Source organism: Amblyomma mixtum, chromosome 2, assembly GCF_055824585.1.
Source record: "Amblyomma mixtum isolate Tamu chromosome 2, ASM5582458v1, whole genome shotgun sequence".
NCBI classification, from domain to species: domain Eukaryota; kingdom Metazoa; phylum Arthropoda; class Arachnida; order Ixodida; family Ixodidae; genus Amblyomma; species Amblyomma mixtum.
Window position 1 is genome coordinate 110,669,590 of NC_143013.1, and position 18,575 is coordinate 110,688,164.

The 18,575-nt window shown below is 46.5% G+C and overlaps 1 protein-coding gene across 1 annotated transcript; it reads left to right on the forward strand.

Moving 5' to 3' along the window:
* Positions 1-3,345: 3,345 nt before the first annotated feature.
* On the forward strand, positions 3,346-17,388 carry LOC149360564 (E-selectin-like). Its single transcript, XM_089569323.1, has 4 exons — positions 3,346-3,710; positions 8,348-8,521; positions 13,867-14,040; positions 17,240-17,388. The coding sequence occupies exons 1-4, from the start codon at positions 3,641-3,643 to the stop codon at positions 17,278-17,280; spliced, it is 459 nt and encodes a 152-aa protein (XP_089425449.1). The 5' UTR covers positions 3,346-3,640; the 3' UTR covers positions 17,281-17,388.
* Positions 17,389-18,575: the final 1,187 nt, after the last annotated feature.

Sequence of the window (18,575 nt, forward strand, 5' to 3'; positions counted from 1 at the left end):
ATTGTTATTCGTAGGTTGAAAGTTAATTCAGCCAAAGTGCAATTGGCCCCGTTTGAAATTCGCGCACTGTGACGTCACGACCGTTTCCACCAATTGAAAAGCGTCACATTTTCTGTCGACAACTGCTGCTTACAACGATGAGACATTAAAGGCTTCCGCCTTGATATGTGCAAATTTGCCTATAAACTAATGTACAAGGCCCTGTATCCAACAAAGTTTGAGCATCAAAATGTGAAACTTGCCCTAAAAGCAATCAACCCATTTGTAGCACAAGCCCTGAAAACTCTCAGCACAAAACCTGACTTTCGCTATGCCGGCGATACCGCGTAGTTTATTGAATTAATATACAGTTGATGGTGCATTGTAAACACGAAAACACCATCCATCGCCTCCGCGACAGTCTCCCGCTCTCTCTCCCTCTTCCTTTCCTCGAATACATTTTTCATTTTCTTTATTACAGTCCCTCCTTCTCTTTCTTCCTTCACGTCCACTTTCTCCCTTCCTCTCTTCCCTTCCTCTCCCTTCGGTTCGGGTCCACCGAGACGACAGAGAATTGCTGCGCCATTTCCTTCCCTCAAAAAGCGTTGCGTTCAAAGGGCAAGGCATCCCGGCCGCCGTACGCGTCGTGGCGTTCCGTGCACTGCCTGGCAGCGCTACAACACGCTGTCGCGTTCCACTACTGAAGGTGACGCTTAAGCGTAATTCATTAGCAGTCATTTAGTAATTAGTCATTACTCAGTAATTAACCATTTATTAGTAATGTGTCATTGCTTTGTAGTTAGTCATTAATTATGTGTGGTCTCATCCAGTGCCTTCGTCACCTGTGCCACAGAGGCAGTCAAAGTGGAGCGGAAAACGCTTTCACCTCTGCGCACTTTAGACAAAGTGCCCCTGAATTTTTTTACTTTTTCCCCACCTACGGGAGTTATAATTACCATTGCCCACGTGCCTTTTTTATCTTCTATCGGAATGAAGCCAGTTGTACGTATATTGTGCAGGCACGGGCTTGTTATTTTTATTCTTTTCAGGTTGCCCCAACCTAATGTATATATGTAAGCCGTGAAGACCTAAAATTTTCACGACAAACGGCCTATGTCCGCGCCGCTCTTCGCTACGGGTCTCTCGCGAACCTGAAGAGGCAGACAGGTGAACATTTCACATCGCAATCCGACCTGCAGTTTGGAGCGCAAGAAGACCAAGGCGTTCTGTGTGGCACCACATGGTTCCTACCAACAGGAGCAACGTTCCCTCATAAGTGACAAGACATGCACGATAATTTGAAGACAACTTTGCACTTACAAAGTTACAACGCAGCCGCGCAATCACCACACCATACAAGCCAGACTGCTCATGGAAAAGGCGTAGGGGGCGACGTGACATGCATAGGCATGCGGACTCTTCACCTCTCGGCTCCGCACATGCAGTCCTGTCCGTTGGCCCACCACGGCCCATCCGTCGCCCATCCCGCAGTCGTGACGTAGGCTACTGGCAAAGAAAGGGGGAGGGGGGGGGGGGGCGTTGCCGGCCGAGCAAAGTTCTCGGTGGTGATGGACGAGCTCGCCGGAAAGTTATCACGAGGCCTCACCCTGCTGGCGGAGAGCGGAGCACAGGGCCGAAACATCTGTACGCGACAAGTTACAGCAGCAGCAGCAGCAGTTAGCAGCAGCAGCAGCGTAGCAACAGGCGTGCTCAGCGTTCGTCGAACACTATGCCCGCCGCTCTAAGCCGTGCTCAATTTAAAGCTGATAGCGAACTTTCGAGATAAAGTGTACAAAGTTACGAGAGTATTCTGGAACAAAGTAGAATGGGCTCGCCTGCATGCGATCAATAGAGATAAATCTGGTCGTATCTTGCATCACAAACAAAGCAATAAAGCGACGTGCATGCAAACGCCACGCATGACTAGACGCGGGCGAGCCTAGCCCACATGTGGAAGGAACACGCAGTGTCGCAACTCACGAAAACCTGCATGTTATAGGTCCACTTCCAGGGGACTACTAAAGTAATGCTGAATACTCTAGGAAGGGAACGAAAATTCACTCCTTTCACATTTATTTCCTTAAAGACTCGATTTTTTTTGGCACACCTTAAGAGGTTCGGTTACCATTGGAGTAAAGCATTTCTTCATTATGAAAGGTGCAATGTCACTCTTTCTTGGCAAGCTGATACGTAGGTGATGGCTGGAATTTTGTGGGAAAAGTCGTTGCACTGCCTAGCTATTTTGAGGAAAAATAACGTGGAAAATTGTTTCTACGGGCACGTTAGCAGGAAAATTTTAAGGGATGACCGGTGCTGTGATATATGCATGGTGGGGGGGGGGGGGGGCACAAATGTGTTGATCCTGTCTCAGCAATTAATATTGAAAATTGGGAAGCAGATAAAGGCCTGAGTGCAGCAAAATGGCAGGTAGCGGCCACACATTCTAGCCATTAGATGAATTTTACAGATGAATGGAGTCCGCACGGCGGATAGATACTCTCCTGTGTGAAAGAGCATCTCATAGATATCTCTCAATAAGATATTGAATCACAGTTATATGTTGTCTGCAGTTATAGTGCAGAAACACAGGGTCGAACGATAAGCTTTGACATAAATTGCGGACAAGAAACTGACAGCGTATAAGAAAATGTCTGAAATGACTCAAAGAGACAGGATTACAGCAAAGTAAGTTTTATTTATTTCCCAAAATGTTACCTATAGGGGCATTATATGAAGTTGATAGCATTTTATGGAAAACGAGGTTAATAAAAATTACACTGAGAGATTTTCGATGAGCCGTTTGAAGTCTAGTGGGCCAGTGATGGTGGCAACTTAGGTGGGCAGCCCGTTCCCGTTCTGTGCTGTGAGCAAAAAAAAAGTGCTGAAAAGTTTCGCTATGGGTTTTCGAGGGTTGCTGCGTACTGCGGTTGCTGCTTGTGCGATGCGTGGCGCTCCTTTTACATAAGGGCTATCCGGAGGCAACGATAGCAAGAAGTCATGGAAAAGATTGAGACGGGCTAACCTATGGCGTGACGCTGGATCAGGAATGTTTACTTGAGCTTTTAGTGCTGTGGTGCTTGAATTGCACCAATAAATAAAGAAAACCAATCTTTGGTCGGTCGGAGCCGACTTGAGGTCATTCGTAAGATTTCAAGCCATCTTCAGCGTCTCGAGGCCATCAGCGTGCTCTTACAAAAATATCCGCGCCGTAAGAGAGACGGTCGAGCAGTCACCTCCTGCCTGCTCGATGCAGAAGCGGGACCAACTGTCTGAAATGATAACCGACGAGGCGTTAACATCCGCTCGGGCATTCGTCATCTCGACTCCGAGTGAAGAGTCAAGTTCCGCTGCTCCCCGTTGCAGATAGTTGGGGGACCGCCATGAGCGTGCTCTTACAAAAAGTTCCGTGTCGTAACAACGGCGGTCGGGCAGAAAAATATCCCAAGCTTGCTCGACGGAAAAGCGGAATCAACTGTCTAAAATGAGAGCCGACGTGGCGTTAACACCCCCTCGGGCATTCGTCATCTCGAATCCGAGGTGAAAAGTCAAGCTTCGCTGCTCTCCGTCGCAGACCGTCGGGGAAAACGCTACTCAAGGAACTCGGCTCGCATTCGTGACCTACTCTTTCAGCGCTCTTCACGGCGCGTCGCCACGCAAAAGCATGAAGACCTCATTGTTTCTCGCCATGGCAGCCGTGTTGTGCGCCAGATCAGCGCTTTGCCAAGAAACCAGTAAGTGACTCATCGTTTATCATTGTTTCTTGCTATTTATACTTGCAGCGTGCACTTGCTTAGGCTGCGGTAGTTGCTGTTTCCGCCGCTGCGCAAACAAGCCTGTTTTTTTAATTCGGACTGATAACTAAGCGAAGTGCGAAAATTGGGTGGTGGCCTGTGCACATACTCCTGGGTTCCGAGAATTTTGTGAAGCGCACCGACCCCCGGCCCCTCCTGCTTTTTCTTGGAGTCCCCAGTTAGGTAATAAAAAACAGGTGTGAGCTACACAAGGCATATATAGAGCTGTAGCTCTGCATGCATAGAAGCCCATGCCATAAAAACATGGCGGCTTTTTGTGCGAAGCCACCGCCGTCTTCGAAGGGTTAGGCAAACTAAATGATAGCGCCATAACTAAAACAAAAAAATCCTGTGACGTCATAAACCTGCATTCTGGGTACGTAAAAATAAAGCTTCGAACGCCTCGAGGTTCCCTGTGACACAGGACACAATGGTTCCGTTTGCGCTCTTAGTCTCGATCCATACCATCTTTCCGAAGGCAACAGCATCAAAACCTTGTGTATGGAACTGCGGCGAGAACGTGGCTCGAGGAGAAAAAGTAAACAAGTACTTGAAGTTAATGCTGATGAAACGAAAACAGCCCCACGCAACGAATTCACTGAATGACGAGTTACGCCGGCCAAGGAAGGCAATAGCCGGCAGGCAGCGCAAAGCGTAAGAGCCGCTGCCCGCTGCTGTGAGGGAATGCGAACGTTAATATTTATTTTTAGGATAAAGTGTTGTACGTTCCAATCAACTGTACAGAGCCAAAGCATTTTTGAAACCAGTAACTTAGTGGTGTCCTAATTGATGAAAAGACCAAAGAAGTGTCACCATTTATTTTTCACTTATTTTAATCGTCCTCATCCACAATTTTGGCGCTTCAGTTCCACTGCACAGTTCATGTCGCTGGCAGTTGATTCTCTATCGCCATCGAGCCCCGCCTTCATGACCTATGGAAATTTACCTCAGTTACACTTCAAGCGCAAATGAGCCATACTGCAGAGCAGCGTCTTGCGCATAGTAACGATGTTTTAAACTGGCCTCCGGCTCCGACCGCAATCGCTTCTCGGTATTTGCGTTGTACAGCGAGAGCTGTTAAGCGCCCGTTCCTGTGTTTCGCGTCGTCGTCGTAGTCGAAGTAGTAAGTTCTTGTCGGTGTAACCTGTGGGCGTGTTGCCACAGAAACCACTCGGGGGATGGTTACCATGGAAGGAGGAGAATATGGCGTGAGTGGAGGATTGCGCAACTGATGGGTGGTGGTTACCACCGGAACCAACCAGAGAGTGGTTACTGTGGAAGGAGGAGGGTACAGCGAGGGTGTAGAAATGCGCAACCGGTGTATGGTCGCCACTGAAACGAACCGCAGGGTAGCTACGCAGAAAAGAGGAGGAGTGTTACTGTGGAAGGAGAGGGGTACCACGAGAGAGGAGGAATCCACAACCTGAGAATGGCTACCGTTGAAGGAGGGTATGGCGAGAACGGAGGCATCCCGAATCGGAGGATTGTAACAGAGGAAGGACGAGGGTATGGCAAGAGCAGAGCAATCCCCAAAGAGCAACGGGGAAAAAAGTTAGCAAAAACTTTCACTCGCGATAAATCTATTGAACGAATGAAAAATTTGCTAAGGGTTTCACTTAAACAGAGTGGACGTGCCAAAGGAGATGTTGATTCTTCAACTGGAGGGGATACTTGAGTTCTGCCTTAAATGTATGACGCGATATCTTTAGTAGGTTAGTGCGCATATATGCAGAATTGGTCATTCACTACTTAACATTCATAGATGGCGGCGAGTCCTCGTGTCTGGTGGAAAGCCTGACATGCGTAGTCTCTCTATTTGCAGTTTAACGCTTCCTTTAATTTTATCCGGATAAGGATTTACCAAAGCTGCGCTGAGAGAATTCATTACAATCCCTCTCTTGATTAAGTTCGAGTAACCACTGCTATATGGGAGAAGTGCCCTCTTCGATCTGAGATTGAACATCCAGCAGGTATGGTCTTTCAAAAGAGAAAATTTTAGGTCGAGAAATTGTATGCTGTTGTCGCGTGACTGTTGGAAAGTAAAATTCAGGCCTTTTGAAGTGTCTTTGAAAGGCTGGAGAGTATCAGCAACTGCCTCGCCAATTTTAAATCTTTCGGCTGTTCCATTATCACTAAAAGTGATCTACATATCTAAAAATGCAGAGATGAGGAAGTGAGCATAGCAAACCTTTGTCAACACTAGAAAGAAAAATCACCGTAAGAATGGGGGCAACACATGAACCGGTGCAAAGTCCAGCCTTTTGTGAGTAGAAATAGTCGTTAAAATTGGAGGCGGTTGACTGAGAATAAAGTTCTAAAAGGGCTAAAAAACTGTCGCTGCTGACACCCGACCTGTTTTGGAAAGGCCCTTCTCCCGTCTCTACAATTGAATTTAAATGCAATATCGTTAAGGGCCCCGCGTTGCGAAAAAGCCGATGTCATCGTCGACGACGTTGGCCTTGAGGGAAAAATATTAAGAAGAATTAATAAATAAAACCGAGTAGGAAATAGGTCGAGTTGGGGAATTGAACCAGGGGCTCCGGAGTGCGATACGAGCATGAAATTTCTCAGGTTGCTTATGAAGACTATGCTCTTGTCATGTGATAAATTAACAAGGAACGCTGTATGTCCTCGTCACACCACAATTCGGGCGCAGACTTCACGGCGCACGACAAATTTTGTACGGTGAAATTGACCTGCATTGAGTTTCGTGTTCAACTAATACAGAAGAGCAGCTATTTCGTGCGGGAGACGTGCAACACTAAAAAGATGTGAGTGTGGCAAAAGCTGCGCACCACGCCGTTAAAAAAATTAAAAGGGATAGAGAGTGGGACATCTTTTCTCTTGTCAGAAACTTCGTTCGGTTAGATTTCGTTCTTCATTGAAGACACCTGCGCTAATTCCTCCTTCAGCTGCGTTCACAACGGATCGTGTACGGAGTTACGGATTTATGGCTCGCGTTTTCCTCCCTCTGCAGTCTGTCCCGAATATTTTGGGGCCGTTATATTTTAGTGCACCCGTCTGCGCGGCCCATGGCTGGGGCGTCTACAGCAAGGAGGTCGGCCTACAGTCACATGCTATCAGGCGGCTTAGTATCATACAGGGGATGAAACCGAGGGCGAAAGTTCACGTCACGCACGGTATCCTCGTGTCAGGAACTCATAGATTGACAGAGAATTAAACGCGCCGGTGGCAAAACGCAAAAGGATATATTTCAATACATAGTTATTTGGAGGGCTAGAATACGTGTTGACAAAGTCGCACATATTGCTGGCGCCCTCGCAAAGTCGAGCACCGCGCACACACTCCTTCTCTTCTCTCTCCTGTCCACAATTCTGCCGTCCGGGTTTCTCTGAGCCAGGTGCTTGAAAGCTCCGAAAAAAGACAAACATACCCAGAGGCGTGCATATGTGCAGGATCTCACTTTCCAAGAAAGGCTGGAGGCCTCTGAGTCCGCGCCTCGGCTGTCGATCGGACACCCAGCTCCAGGGCTGAAAAAGCTCGCCGCCCGAATAACGAACAAAAAAAGGTCACCCGCCAATAAGTTCATTAAACGGAGGAAAGCCCCCCCCCCCCCCCCCCTACGCACACGCACAGAAACCAACATATATAGACACGAAAAAGGTGCTTGCTAATAAGGAGCGACCCTCCCGGAAGCGTACGTATAAAAGTGTAAAGGGCGCTCGCTTAGACTCGTAGCCGACGAGGGCCAGCGAGCGCAGCACCACTGCTCCTGCGAGGCCAAGGCAGCGTGTAGCTTTTGGCTAAGATGGTGCCTCTGGTAAGAGAGAGAATTTCTGAATGCTGGACCAGGAATACAATACCACACGCACCATAATTGGAGGTCTTTTTGGCTGATACTACGTGACTGTGATTGCACTAAGTTTGGGAAAGCGTGCGCTCCATATAAAAGCGAGTTCACTAAGGGAATCGGAAGGAGCTGAATCGCTGAATATAAGGCATAAAAATGGTTATGTGCGACCACAAAGACTATTTGGCTAGTCAGAGAAACGTTAGATTGTATGGCGAATTGAAAGACAACTGAATGAGCACCGATGCTGTTTTTTTTCTCTCCCTATTTTCTGATGATGTTTGATTCGCTTTTCTTGAATATTAGGGGATCCATTTTGTGCTAGTGTCAAGGAGGCTTAAATGATGGTTACTGTGTGTTCGTTTCCTCCGACTTTGTTCTTTGCTCTGAACAAAACTGGATCTCAAAATGCATTTCAACTGACTCTTACATTTTTACTCTGCAAGTGGATCAGATGACTGGCGCAACAACGAAATGAGCCGCTTTTCTTAGGTTTTTTCAGTTTTATTGCTTTCTCCCGATTTTAAGCAGCCAACTTAATTATCGTCTAATATTTTGTTAGGCACGTGGTCTTGGCTGGAACGTCCGATGAAAAGAAATTAGCACACTGCTTGATCATGCCGTAAATATAATTGGACTTGGGCGTTCAATCTCTGAGTTACTGTTATCATTCGACAGTTTTTATGTGACCCCCTTTCTTGCAATTGAAATATCAAGCTGCCCCAACCTTGCTGCATCACACCTCAGCCGATGTTCTCTGGCGCAGTCTTGGAGTGCGGCCGCCTGGAACGCATCGCCAACGGTGTTCTGCGCCTTTCGGGAACTGTGCTGGGGTCGAAGGCTAGCTTCTCGTGCAACCCAGGTTTCACGCTGGTCGGCAACAGCACACTTACCTGCGAAACCGACGGTAAATGGTCCGGGGATTCTCCGTATTGCGATGGTAAGTATGCAGCCTGATTGGTGCGGACGCAGAATAGGCTTATTTCGAATTCACGCATTGTATCCGTCAACAAATATAAGAAATGTTCTCTTAAAGCATCAGAAGGATAATGTTTTTAGAGTTTGCTATTATACAATGTGCATATCTTAGGTTAACTTCGGCGGCTATCTTCAGTGCTTGATTTTGCGCAAGAACGGGGCTGTAGACGTTAGCCCTGATGCATCAAAGCAAAAACTGATATTTAGAGCTATCAACCGATGCTGCTAAAAAGGGTTTTTACCTTTATAGAAACAAACCGTTATTTATTCAAAGGAAAATTGGGTCACTGACCAAGTCAAAAAATGAAAAATGACGTTTCGGGTCCCATACGGGGCCCTTGTTCACAATCTCATTGTGAACAATTGTGAACAAGGGCCCCGTATGGGACCCGAAACGTCATTTTTCATTTTTTGACTTGGTCAGTGACCCAATTTCCCTTTGAATAAATAATGCTTCACCCTGACCAGACGGTGTTCCGTCGAACCTTGGACTATGTAGAAACAAACCGGCTTCTTCTGAAGATAGTGGTGTTCCCAAACGCTTCCGGCGGATGAATCTCTGGTAATGTAGGCGGCGCGGTTGAATTCGCGCCCGTTCAAGTGGATACACCTCAGGCCCTTCCTTTTCCTGCGTTCCAGCAGAATTAAGAAGTTCAAGCATTCTAACTCTTCAAGCATGCTGGCACTTTTTCGGTTACGGCAAATGCAAGAAATCTTGTGTCGCTGCTTCAGTCACAGTTATGATGCAGAAGCGAAACATTTTTTTTTTTCAGAAGTGGGTAGCTCGCATTATTCCACCTTTTCATTCCTCTTCTTATGTACCTTATAACTGAGTCACTCTGGGACCTCGAAACCTATAAATCATACGTCTTTTGCTGCAGCTTAATATTCTTTCTGTGACACGGAAACAGATTCGCGTGCCAACTTCAATGTTTGTAAAGGCGCTAACTAGTCAGACTCATTTTGGCGTCGTATCAGTCTAATCGCTGAGCACACCTTTGATTGCTGTCACCGTGCATAATGACAGAAGTAACAAATATACTGTCACGCAAACTGTCAATATTCTACGCAGCACTTCGCGTACATGCGACAGCTGCCTACCGTGTACACAGCGGAAACAATCAACAGTCGCAGAGGCTGTATAACTAAACATAATTATGTTGACTTTAGTGGCGCATACGCAACTAAGGCTACCATGGGCCGAGCTCGAGCTATCACATCACATCCCATTCAAGAGGCAACAACCCTGGAGCAAGAAGTGTGGCGAATTGGGGTGACGCGTCCCCGACTGCTGAAGGAGAACGCTTTCGCGTGCAGGTTAGAGGAAGAAAACAAACGAATCAAACAAAACAAAGCGAAGCCGTGTTTATACTTTAAAGGAAAGGAGCCAATAAAAGCAACAAAAACACCAAGAAAAACACACACTAGACACGCGTACAACACTACGGACAAAAAAGGAGAGAGTTCACCGGATACAAAGCGTCCCAGGTGGAGCGGGAATGCCTTGCAGGCAGCACAGACGCGGGTTGGCGACTTGCGATGCGTCGCTGGCGTTGTGTCCAGGGCGTTGCGGTGGTAGAGAGCCACAAGGGAAGGAACGGAGAAGGGAGACGCTGACGAACTCCTGTCAGCCGCCCCCATGAACTGGGCAGCTGCAGCAGGAAAACCGTAGCCAGGTCCTGTCGACGGCGTTCCAAAACACCGTAGGCTTGTGGAGCCTGTCCAAGGAAGCCTTGGCAGAAAGGACCGTCAATCCATCTGCTGCTTTTAGAGCGCAGCTCTTTGGCGTCCGTTCCTGGGTCTCGCGTCGTCGTCGGCGTCGGCCTCGTAACCAGCTCCGCCCCCCTTTCATCCCCCCAGCGCTATCGGCGTCAGCGGCATCAGTCAGTCGCTGCTATCTCTTCCCTCCTCCCTTTATCGTGTTGTCCGCTTGCTGCGCGCGCTTCTGCCCCCATCGTTTGCCGCTGGGTGTACACGCCGCCCCCCTCCCCCCTCTTCCTGCGAGTCTCCGGTTGTCAAAGCGCCGGCTCGAACTTAATTCCTTTCCTCGCTCCTCCTCCAATGCAACCCCTGTGCGGTGGCAATCAGAGAGCCAGATCGGTGGCGGCGGATCTGTATATGTGCACCGCCCGAGCCGAAATTGCGAATACGTGTGAAAAATAAAAAAAAAATTCTGTGATAGCGCATACATGTGTTGCTCGATTTCTTTGCCTCAATCTATCGAAAAGGTGAAACAGCTTATTTGCTGCGCTCAAATTTCGCATTAGGAAGTAACGTAATCGTCGGTAATTTTTCCTACCTCGAAAGGGACGCATTAGGCCTGCGTCGTTGATTCAAGGGAAGTCCACGGCAGCACAGACCTGAAATCTGACGGCTGCCACCTCCACGCTTGAATGGAGCTCAATGGTGTTGCGTCGATGATTCAACGGAAGTCACTGGCAACTCGGAACCAACGTCCGACAGCTGCCACTTCCACGCTTGAATGACCAGACTTGCGTTGGGGTGTACTCATCTACACCTCGGATTGCTGACACGTCAGCCCTCCGTTCCTCGTGCCTGCCTCGCGCACATCATACGCACGCGCACACGCGCAACCGGGGCTGGCACGCACGGCGCTCCCTGCCCGACGCACCGGTGCCGACACGCTGCGTTCCAAAAATCCCTCGACAGTTAAGTGTGCCCATCACAAGAAGTCGTTAGCGCGGATAGTGGCTGATACATGATGCCACACACAAGATCCTTACGTGCTGCGAACGCTAAAGCGTCTTTTACCTGAAGGTCTTTACAACAAAGGCCTTCAACCTAAAGGCCTTTCTCATTGGCAGTGTCATTATGACTCTCATGATTAATAGCAACGTCCTTTATCATAGCAAAACTACTACTATCACTGCAACAATCATTACACTAACTACTGAAGTCTCGTGTAATGTCTTTGTTTCACTGGTTATGGTCGCCCATTGCTATCTTATGGCCTACTCGATGATGTCATGTGAGACCACGATGACGTCACTGGGGTTTTCGGACAAATGCTGCTGGACAACAACGTCGGGATTCGTTGCCGATGAGCCGTAAAATGTTTTATTCTTAATTTAGAAATGCCTCGTGAGTACACGGTTTTTGGGATGTAACTTCTAAAAGCTGCTTTCGAACATATCCTCAAATGAAGCCACGTCATGAATAACAGCATAACGAAATGAGCTCGGGAGAAACTGAGACGCCACGCCGCCAGCCTTCAAAAACCAAGTGTTCATGAAGCCGTTCCTTTCCCCGGTTTTTCTCTCTCGGAGTCGACATGGGGTTGACACTTCCTATACCTCCCAGCGGCCGCGAATTGCAGTGGGCGGCCCCTATTTCTGCTTCAGTTACGTTCATATCGAATGGTGTTCGAGTTATCTCCATGACAACGAACGATCGAAACACGCGGGTGCGGGGGATATTCTTATGGCATCGGCTTCACGCACGGACTGTTTCAAATTCGGGGGCGCTATGGGAGGGGCGCGAATACATCGTTGTCCATGTGCTGCGTGCGGCCGCGCTTAACTTGGCTTTTCGTACACACTTGCTATGCTTTCGTGGCATGTTGTAACTGGTTGCGTTCCTGGTCAACACTGGCAACCGCAGTGCTGCGCCACTGTATGGAGAGCAGGGAACATATTTTCCATGGTTTCATTGGCACATATATCCATCATGTTACTTTCAGTCTAAAAGAGATATTTCCCAAAATACACTGAATGCCTACGTTGTAGCATTCCTTCCAGAAAAAGTCACCCTGGTAGGCAGCTTCACACTGTAGCACAGCGTCAGCGAGCGCCTGTGACGTAGTTCGCTCCGCCCTGCGCTTTGTGTCAATGCGTTTTTGATCCAACGCGGCATTCCGTGAGGCCGCGGAGCGAATCGAAACAAGCAGCGATAGCGCAGGCCGCCCGTCCGGGCTTCAGGTGATATCAGCCGTGTGACGCAAAGCGCAGGGCGGAGCGACCTACGTCAAAGGCGCTCACCGCCGCTGAATTACGGTGTGAATATGCCTACCAGGGTGACTTTTTCGTGCCTTGTAACGTGCGTGCAAAATTTTTAAATAAAATTGTTTTTTCTCGGTTGTACCGTTTGGAGGACGATCTAAAATTCTGCGAATACAACATAACCCCTAAAATAAAAATTAGAAAAGTTTATTAACATATTTAGTTAATGAGCGAACTAATTAAGAAGTTTTCCTCTTGCCTGGCGCCCGCCATAGCCTCCAGTATAGCCGCAGTGCGAAAATAAATCTAAATCAATTTGCCTTTTTTTTTTAATTTTTGACCTTCTAAAAAAAACACCCGCTATATAGACACGAAAAAGACGCCTGCTAATAAGGAGCGACACTCACGGAAACATTAGTATATATGTGCAAAGGGCGCTCGCTTAGACTCGTAGCGGACGAGGTCCATCGCGGCCGCACCACTGCTCCTGCGCAGTGAATCTAGCCTGTAGCTATTCGCTAAGATGGTGCATCTACCAGAGAGAGAATTCCTGAATCCTGGACCAAGAGCGTAACGCCACAAGGAGCACAATGGGAGGCCATTTTGGCCGACAGTATGCGAATGTGATTGCCCCAAGTTTGAAAAAGAGTGCGTTCCATATAAACGCGAAAGTACACTAAGGAAATCGGAAAGAGCTGAATCGCTGAACAAAGGACATTAAATTGGCTGTGTGCGACAACAGAGTCTGCTTGGCTAATCAGTAAAACGTTAGTTCGTCTGGCGAATGGAAAGGCAACTGAGTGACCAGAGACGCGTCTTTTTATTTTCCTCGCTATTTTTTGCTGATGTGTGATTCGCTTTTCTTGAGTATTAGGGGATCCATTTTGTGCAAGCGCCATGGACGCTTAAATGCTGGTTGCTCTGTGTTTCCTTCCTCCTACTTGGTTCGTTTCTCTGCACCGAACGGGATCTAAAATGCATTTTACTCACTCTTACATTTTTACTCTGCAAGAGGATGAGATGACTGACGCAACAACGAATGAGCTGCTTTTCTTAATTTTTTTCAGCTTTATTGCTTTCTCCCGATTTTAAGCACGGAATATTGTACCTTTAATTATCGTTTAATATTTTTTTTAGGCATGTGTTCTTAGCTCGAACGTCCGATGAAAAGAAATTAGCACATTGTTTTATAATGCGGTAGACATAATTGGGCTGGAACGTTTCCTCCTGAGTTATTGTGATCATGCGGCAGTTTGCATGTGTGTCTCTCTGTTTTTTTTTTGTAATTGAAATATCAAGCTGAGCCTACCTTGTTGCATTAACACTCAGTCGATGCTGTCTGGCGCAGTGGTGGAGTGTGGCGACCTGGAAGGCATCGCTAACGGTGTTCTGCGCATTTCGGGAACCTCGTTTGGCTCGAAGGCCACATACTCATGCTCCCAAGGTTTCACACTTTTCGGCATCAGCACACGCACCTGCGACGCCAACGGTAGATGGTCCGGTGTATCTCCGTATTGCGAAGGTAAGTGCGCAGCCTAATCGGTGCGGACTCACAAGAAGCTCATTTCAAAATGACGCAGTGGATTTTTCAACAAATATATTTTAAAACCTGTTATTTTGAGGCGTCAGAAGGATGATGTTTTCAATGTTTTGCATTATACAATAGGCAGATCGTAGGTTAGCTTTGACGGCTCATCTTCAGTGCTTGATATTGCGCAAAAACGGGGCTGTAGGCGTTACCACTGACGTTTCAAAGCAAATGCTGATATTTGGAGCTTCTAGCCAATGCCGCACTAAAGAGCTTTGACCTTCATCGACAAAAACCGGCTTCTTATGATAGTAGTGGAGTCCCCAACCGCCTCCGGCTGATCAATTCAAACGGATACCCCTAAGGCCCTTCTTTTTCCTGCGTTCCAGCCGAATGAGGAGGTTCCAACATTCAAGCTCTTCAATCATACTGGCAATTTTTCAGTTATGGCAAATGCAGCAAATCTTGTGCCGCTGCTTTAGTCAAAACTATGATGAAGAAGCGAAACATTTTTTTAGAAATGTGAAGGTCGCAGTTTTCCAACTTTTCATTCCTCTTTTTCTGTACCTTATAAACTCAGTCACGCTGGGACCTCAAAACCTATAAAGCATACATCTTCTGCGGCAGCTTAATATTATTTCTGTGACACGGAAACCGCTCCGCGCGCCAAATATATTGTTTGTAAAGGCGCTAACCAGTCGGACGGCTTTTGACGTCTTCTGGGTGGAATCGCTGAGGGCACCTTTGATTGCTTTCACCGCGCATAATGACAAAAGAAGTAAGGACTTTGTTGGGTACAGCCTTTCGAAACTGTGTTATTGAGGGAGAACATAACAAATACAACAGTTTTTTTAAATGTAGCATGATCCACTGCCAAAGTTGTCAGTAAATAAATATCTTTGGTAACTGCACAAGCGCTGACGAAAGAAACACTCGAGCGAAGGAAGGATTTTGTGTGAAGAAAAAGCAAGGAGACCAATGTTCCATGTCTTACATTCCTGCCAAATGTATCAAATGGCCTGGGCCCGGTTTTGTTGTCCTAGGCAAAAGTGCTAAAGCGCCTAAACATTGTGGTGTTTATTGGTTTCTTGCACTCAAGAAAAATTTAGTTATTTATTGTTGTTCAGTAACGACTTCATTAATAATAATAATAATATGGTTTATTTTGTCCAAAATACAAATGTTTTCTTGGTACCTTTCGTGGAACTAAATCACTGGCTTGACATTCTTATCGAAGCACAACCTAAAAAAAAGCGCACATGTTATCGTCGTCGCTATGTGGACAGCGGAAATTTCATGAGTAAATCACATGATCATTGGCACTATTTTGTAACACAGGCGCGACATGCACCATCGTTAGTCTGTGGACAGATGGAATTTTGTTATAACTCAAGAATCGGGCAAGCATACACAGATACACTGCAGCTTCTGTACAGACACGGGGAAATTCGGGGGGGGGGGGGGGTAGAAAGGTCATTATATATATTTGTACCTCTAAAGACCTGAATAAAGAAAATAAAATAGTGAATGTTAAAATATACAACGTGATATATCTACTGCATTTAATGACAAGGTGTGAATTTTTTTATAAATTGTTAAGGAAAACATCCTATAGTACTCGTTTTGCCTTTTTTATCGATGTATGGTTGATATCGACATCGGATAGTTTGTTAAATTATGCAGTCACATAGTAAGCTCTGCAACGTTTGCCATACTTTGTATAAATTCTGGGGACGCTGAATCGTTCTATGTTTCTTAGGGCGAACTTACTTTTAGGCTTCTCGGACTTAAACATATTGTCGTAATAAAACCTGGTATAGATCGTTTAGTTCTGGAATTCTTCAAATGGCTGTAGGTCTCCTGCCCTATACAGGTCTTTTTTCTGTTTACCCGCTAATAGCACACCATACAAGACATTTTGAATACATTTATAAATTATGCTGGTAATTTTATTTTTTAATATTTATGAGCAAAGCACGTACAAAGTAATGCCATACCGTAACTGTGATTCCCCTAAGGTCTGGTATACCATTCTTCTTAGGTTGACAGTGGTGCAGTTTTTTATATGATACATCTGTGCTGCAACAGTTCGTAGCTTTTTACAAGCAAGATTCACATGATTACTCCACGACAAGGTAGGATCAAATTCAATGCCTAAGTACCATACATTACTGCTATATTCAAGTGGGACACACAGACAGTTCTGGCATTTTTCAGCGTGTAGAAATATTGGCTGTAGCACTTCCAGTTTTTTGTGGGAATTATGAAAACACAGGAGCTTTGTTTTTGAGCTATTTGGAAAAATGAAATTACTCTTCTATCAGTTCATAAATTTATGAACATCCGATTGAAGAGCGAATGACGCTTCTTCAAAACTAGAATGTGAGACTACCAGTGCGGTGTCGTCAGCAATTGGTACAACTTGGATTTTAAATTTAGGAATCCAGGTCGTTCACGTATAAGTTGAATAATAACGGTCCTAGAGAAGAACCTTCAGGTACACCAAATTTAGTGACTATTAATTCCCTATATTCGTTATCAGTTTTCACTGTCTGTTTACGGTTCGTGAAGTAATTTTGGAACCATGCGGCAAACGGCCGTCGAAATCCCAAATTTTTTAGCTTATCTTGTAATATATTGCGATCGATTGTATAAAATCCTCTGCTCCGGTCAAGAAATAAGCTCAGCACAATTTCATTCTGGTCAATTTTTGAGTGCACTAGGTCGCTAAAATTTTCTAACAGCATAATTGTACTTCGACCTGTTCGAAAACCATACTTACTTGTTGTAAACAGTGAGTTCTTCTCGCAAAATACAGTCATTATCTTCGCTATATATTTTTCCATCACGTATGCAAGGACAGGTAATATCGATAAGGGTCTGTAATTAATGCAATAATTTTTTACCCTTCTTGTACAAAGTTCTGAAAACTGAAATTTTATGTTTTTCTGGAATTACCCCTGTGTTTAAGACTCCATTTATGATTGCTAGAATAACGTTTTTCAGTTCTTTAAAGTTCCCCTGAATGTCCCTGGGTCTAAGGCGATCTATTCCTGCTGGCTTATTAACCGGTATTGAATCTGTTGCGTTCCACAAGTCATTTTCTGTTAATGGGAGTAAGTTGGCCGATTTCTGGAGCGATTCTACCTCCTTTGTTTTACTTTTGTTCTGTTTGGCACCAAATTTGTCGCAGCTTCCGCTCATGCTGGTGCCGCGAGCCATAGCCGCTGGTAAGGCCAACGTACTCTTGGAGCAAGGAATGCCGACCACTACTCCCTCAACTTCTTTCTAACCCACTGCCCCTAACCCCCATTTCAGTTAATAAAGTTTATCAATCAATCATCGTCAAACCGCATGGCTACTTTATTTACTTTTATGTCGAGTTCTGGCTCCTTTTAAAATGCGCCAAACGGCAACCCTGGCTAGGCTCGCCCGCGTCTAGTCATGCGTGGCGTTTGCATGCACGTCGCTTTATTGCTTTGTTTGTGATGCAAGACACGACCAGATTTATCTCTATTGATCGCATGCAGGCGAGCCCATTCTACTTTGTTCCAGAATGCTCTAGTAACTTTGTACGCTTTATCTCGAAAGTTCGCTATTAGCTTTAAATTGAGCACGGCCGAGAGCGTCGGGCGTAGTGTTCGACGAACGCTGAGCACGCCTGTTCCTATGCTGCTGCCGAGTCACTGAGTTCTTTGCGGGCGCAAGTCAGCCGAAATAAAGAGTTTCGTTTGGGAGGTTTTCTGCCTGTTTTCCTGCTCGTCGGACAGCAGTCGCCACGACGGGAATATATGAAGGCCGATATCCGCTGTCTGTAAGCCGCACCCGCCGTTCAAGCTTCAGAGAAGCGGGCCTGGGGACTCCCGGGTCAACACCACTCTCGCAGCCAGGACCAGCGGGCAACCTACGCCAGCCTGCGGGACCGCTCCGTCGTGACCCTGTGGTTGCCGCGCTGTCGCAGTGCCCACTGAATAAATTGTGTTTTGTTTGTCTTTGTCTTGTATCAGTACACTTTAGGCGCAAGGGTTTTTGTTGTAGTGTAGTGTCTCGAGTTCCATTATATTTTATATCAGTTTATATGTGCTCGTACGAGTGATTTTAGCTTCCTCTGTATCGTCTGTGTGCTGTATAAAGTTTGTTTCGTTTGTGAGCCTTTGGCTTCGACCCATTCTCTGGGTTGCGACTGGCTACTGCAGGGCACCAATCAACCACCCCCTTTGTCACTTGGTACCTGGATTCTGGCTGAGTTTGCCACTGAGTTAACAGATCTCCTTTGCGACTGAGAATGCTACCCCCCCCCCCCGCCCCCCCAATCAAAAGGTGTCAGGGAGCAAACGTGACATATTCCGGCGCCTTCAGAGGACGTATGGTGCTTTTTTAGCGCAGAGAATGGAGAAAGAGTTGGAAGAACTTTACGAAGTGGTCGTAAACGAGTGTTTAGCAGCAGAGGTATATTTTAAGGCGCCGCGCTGGGGGGGGGGGGGGGGGGGGGGTGGTATTAAGGTTCGCGGAGCAGCTATTATGTAATG

Excerpts from the sequence above, each read along its gene's own strand:
- LOC149360564 (XM_089569323.1), top strand. The coding sequence starts at position 3,641 with ATGAAGACCTCATTGTTTCTCGCCATGGCAGCCGTGTTGTGCGCCAGA. Across the intron at positions 3,711-8,347 it reads AGCGCTTTGCCAAGAAACCA|TCTTGGAGTGCGGCCGCCTG; the intron begins GTAAGTGACTCA and ends TCTCTGGCGCAG. Across the intron at positions 8,522-13,866 it reads GGATTCTCCGTATTGCGATG|TGGTGGAGTGTGGCGACCTG; the intron begins GTAAGTATGCAG and ends TGTCTGGCGCAG.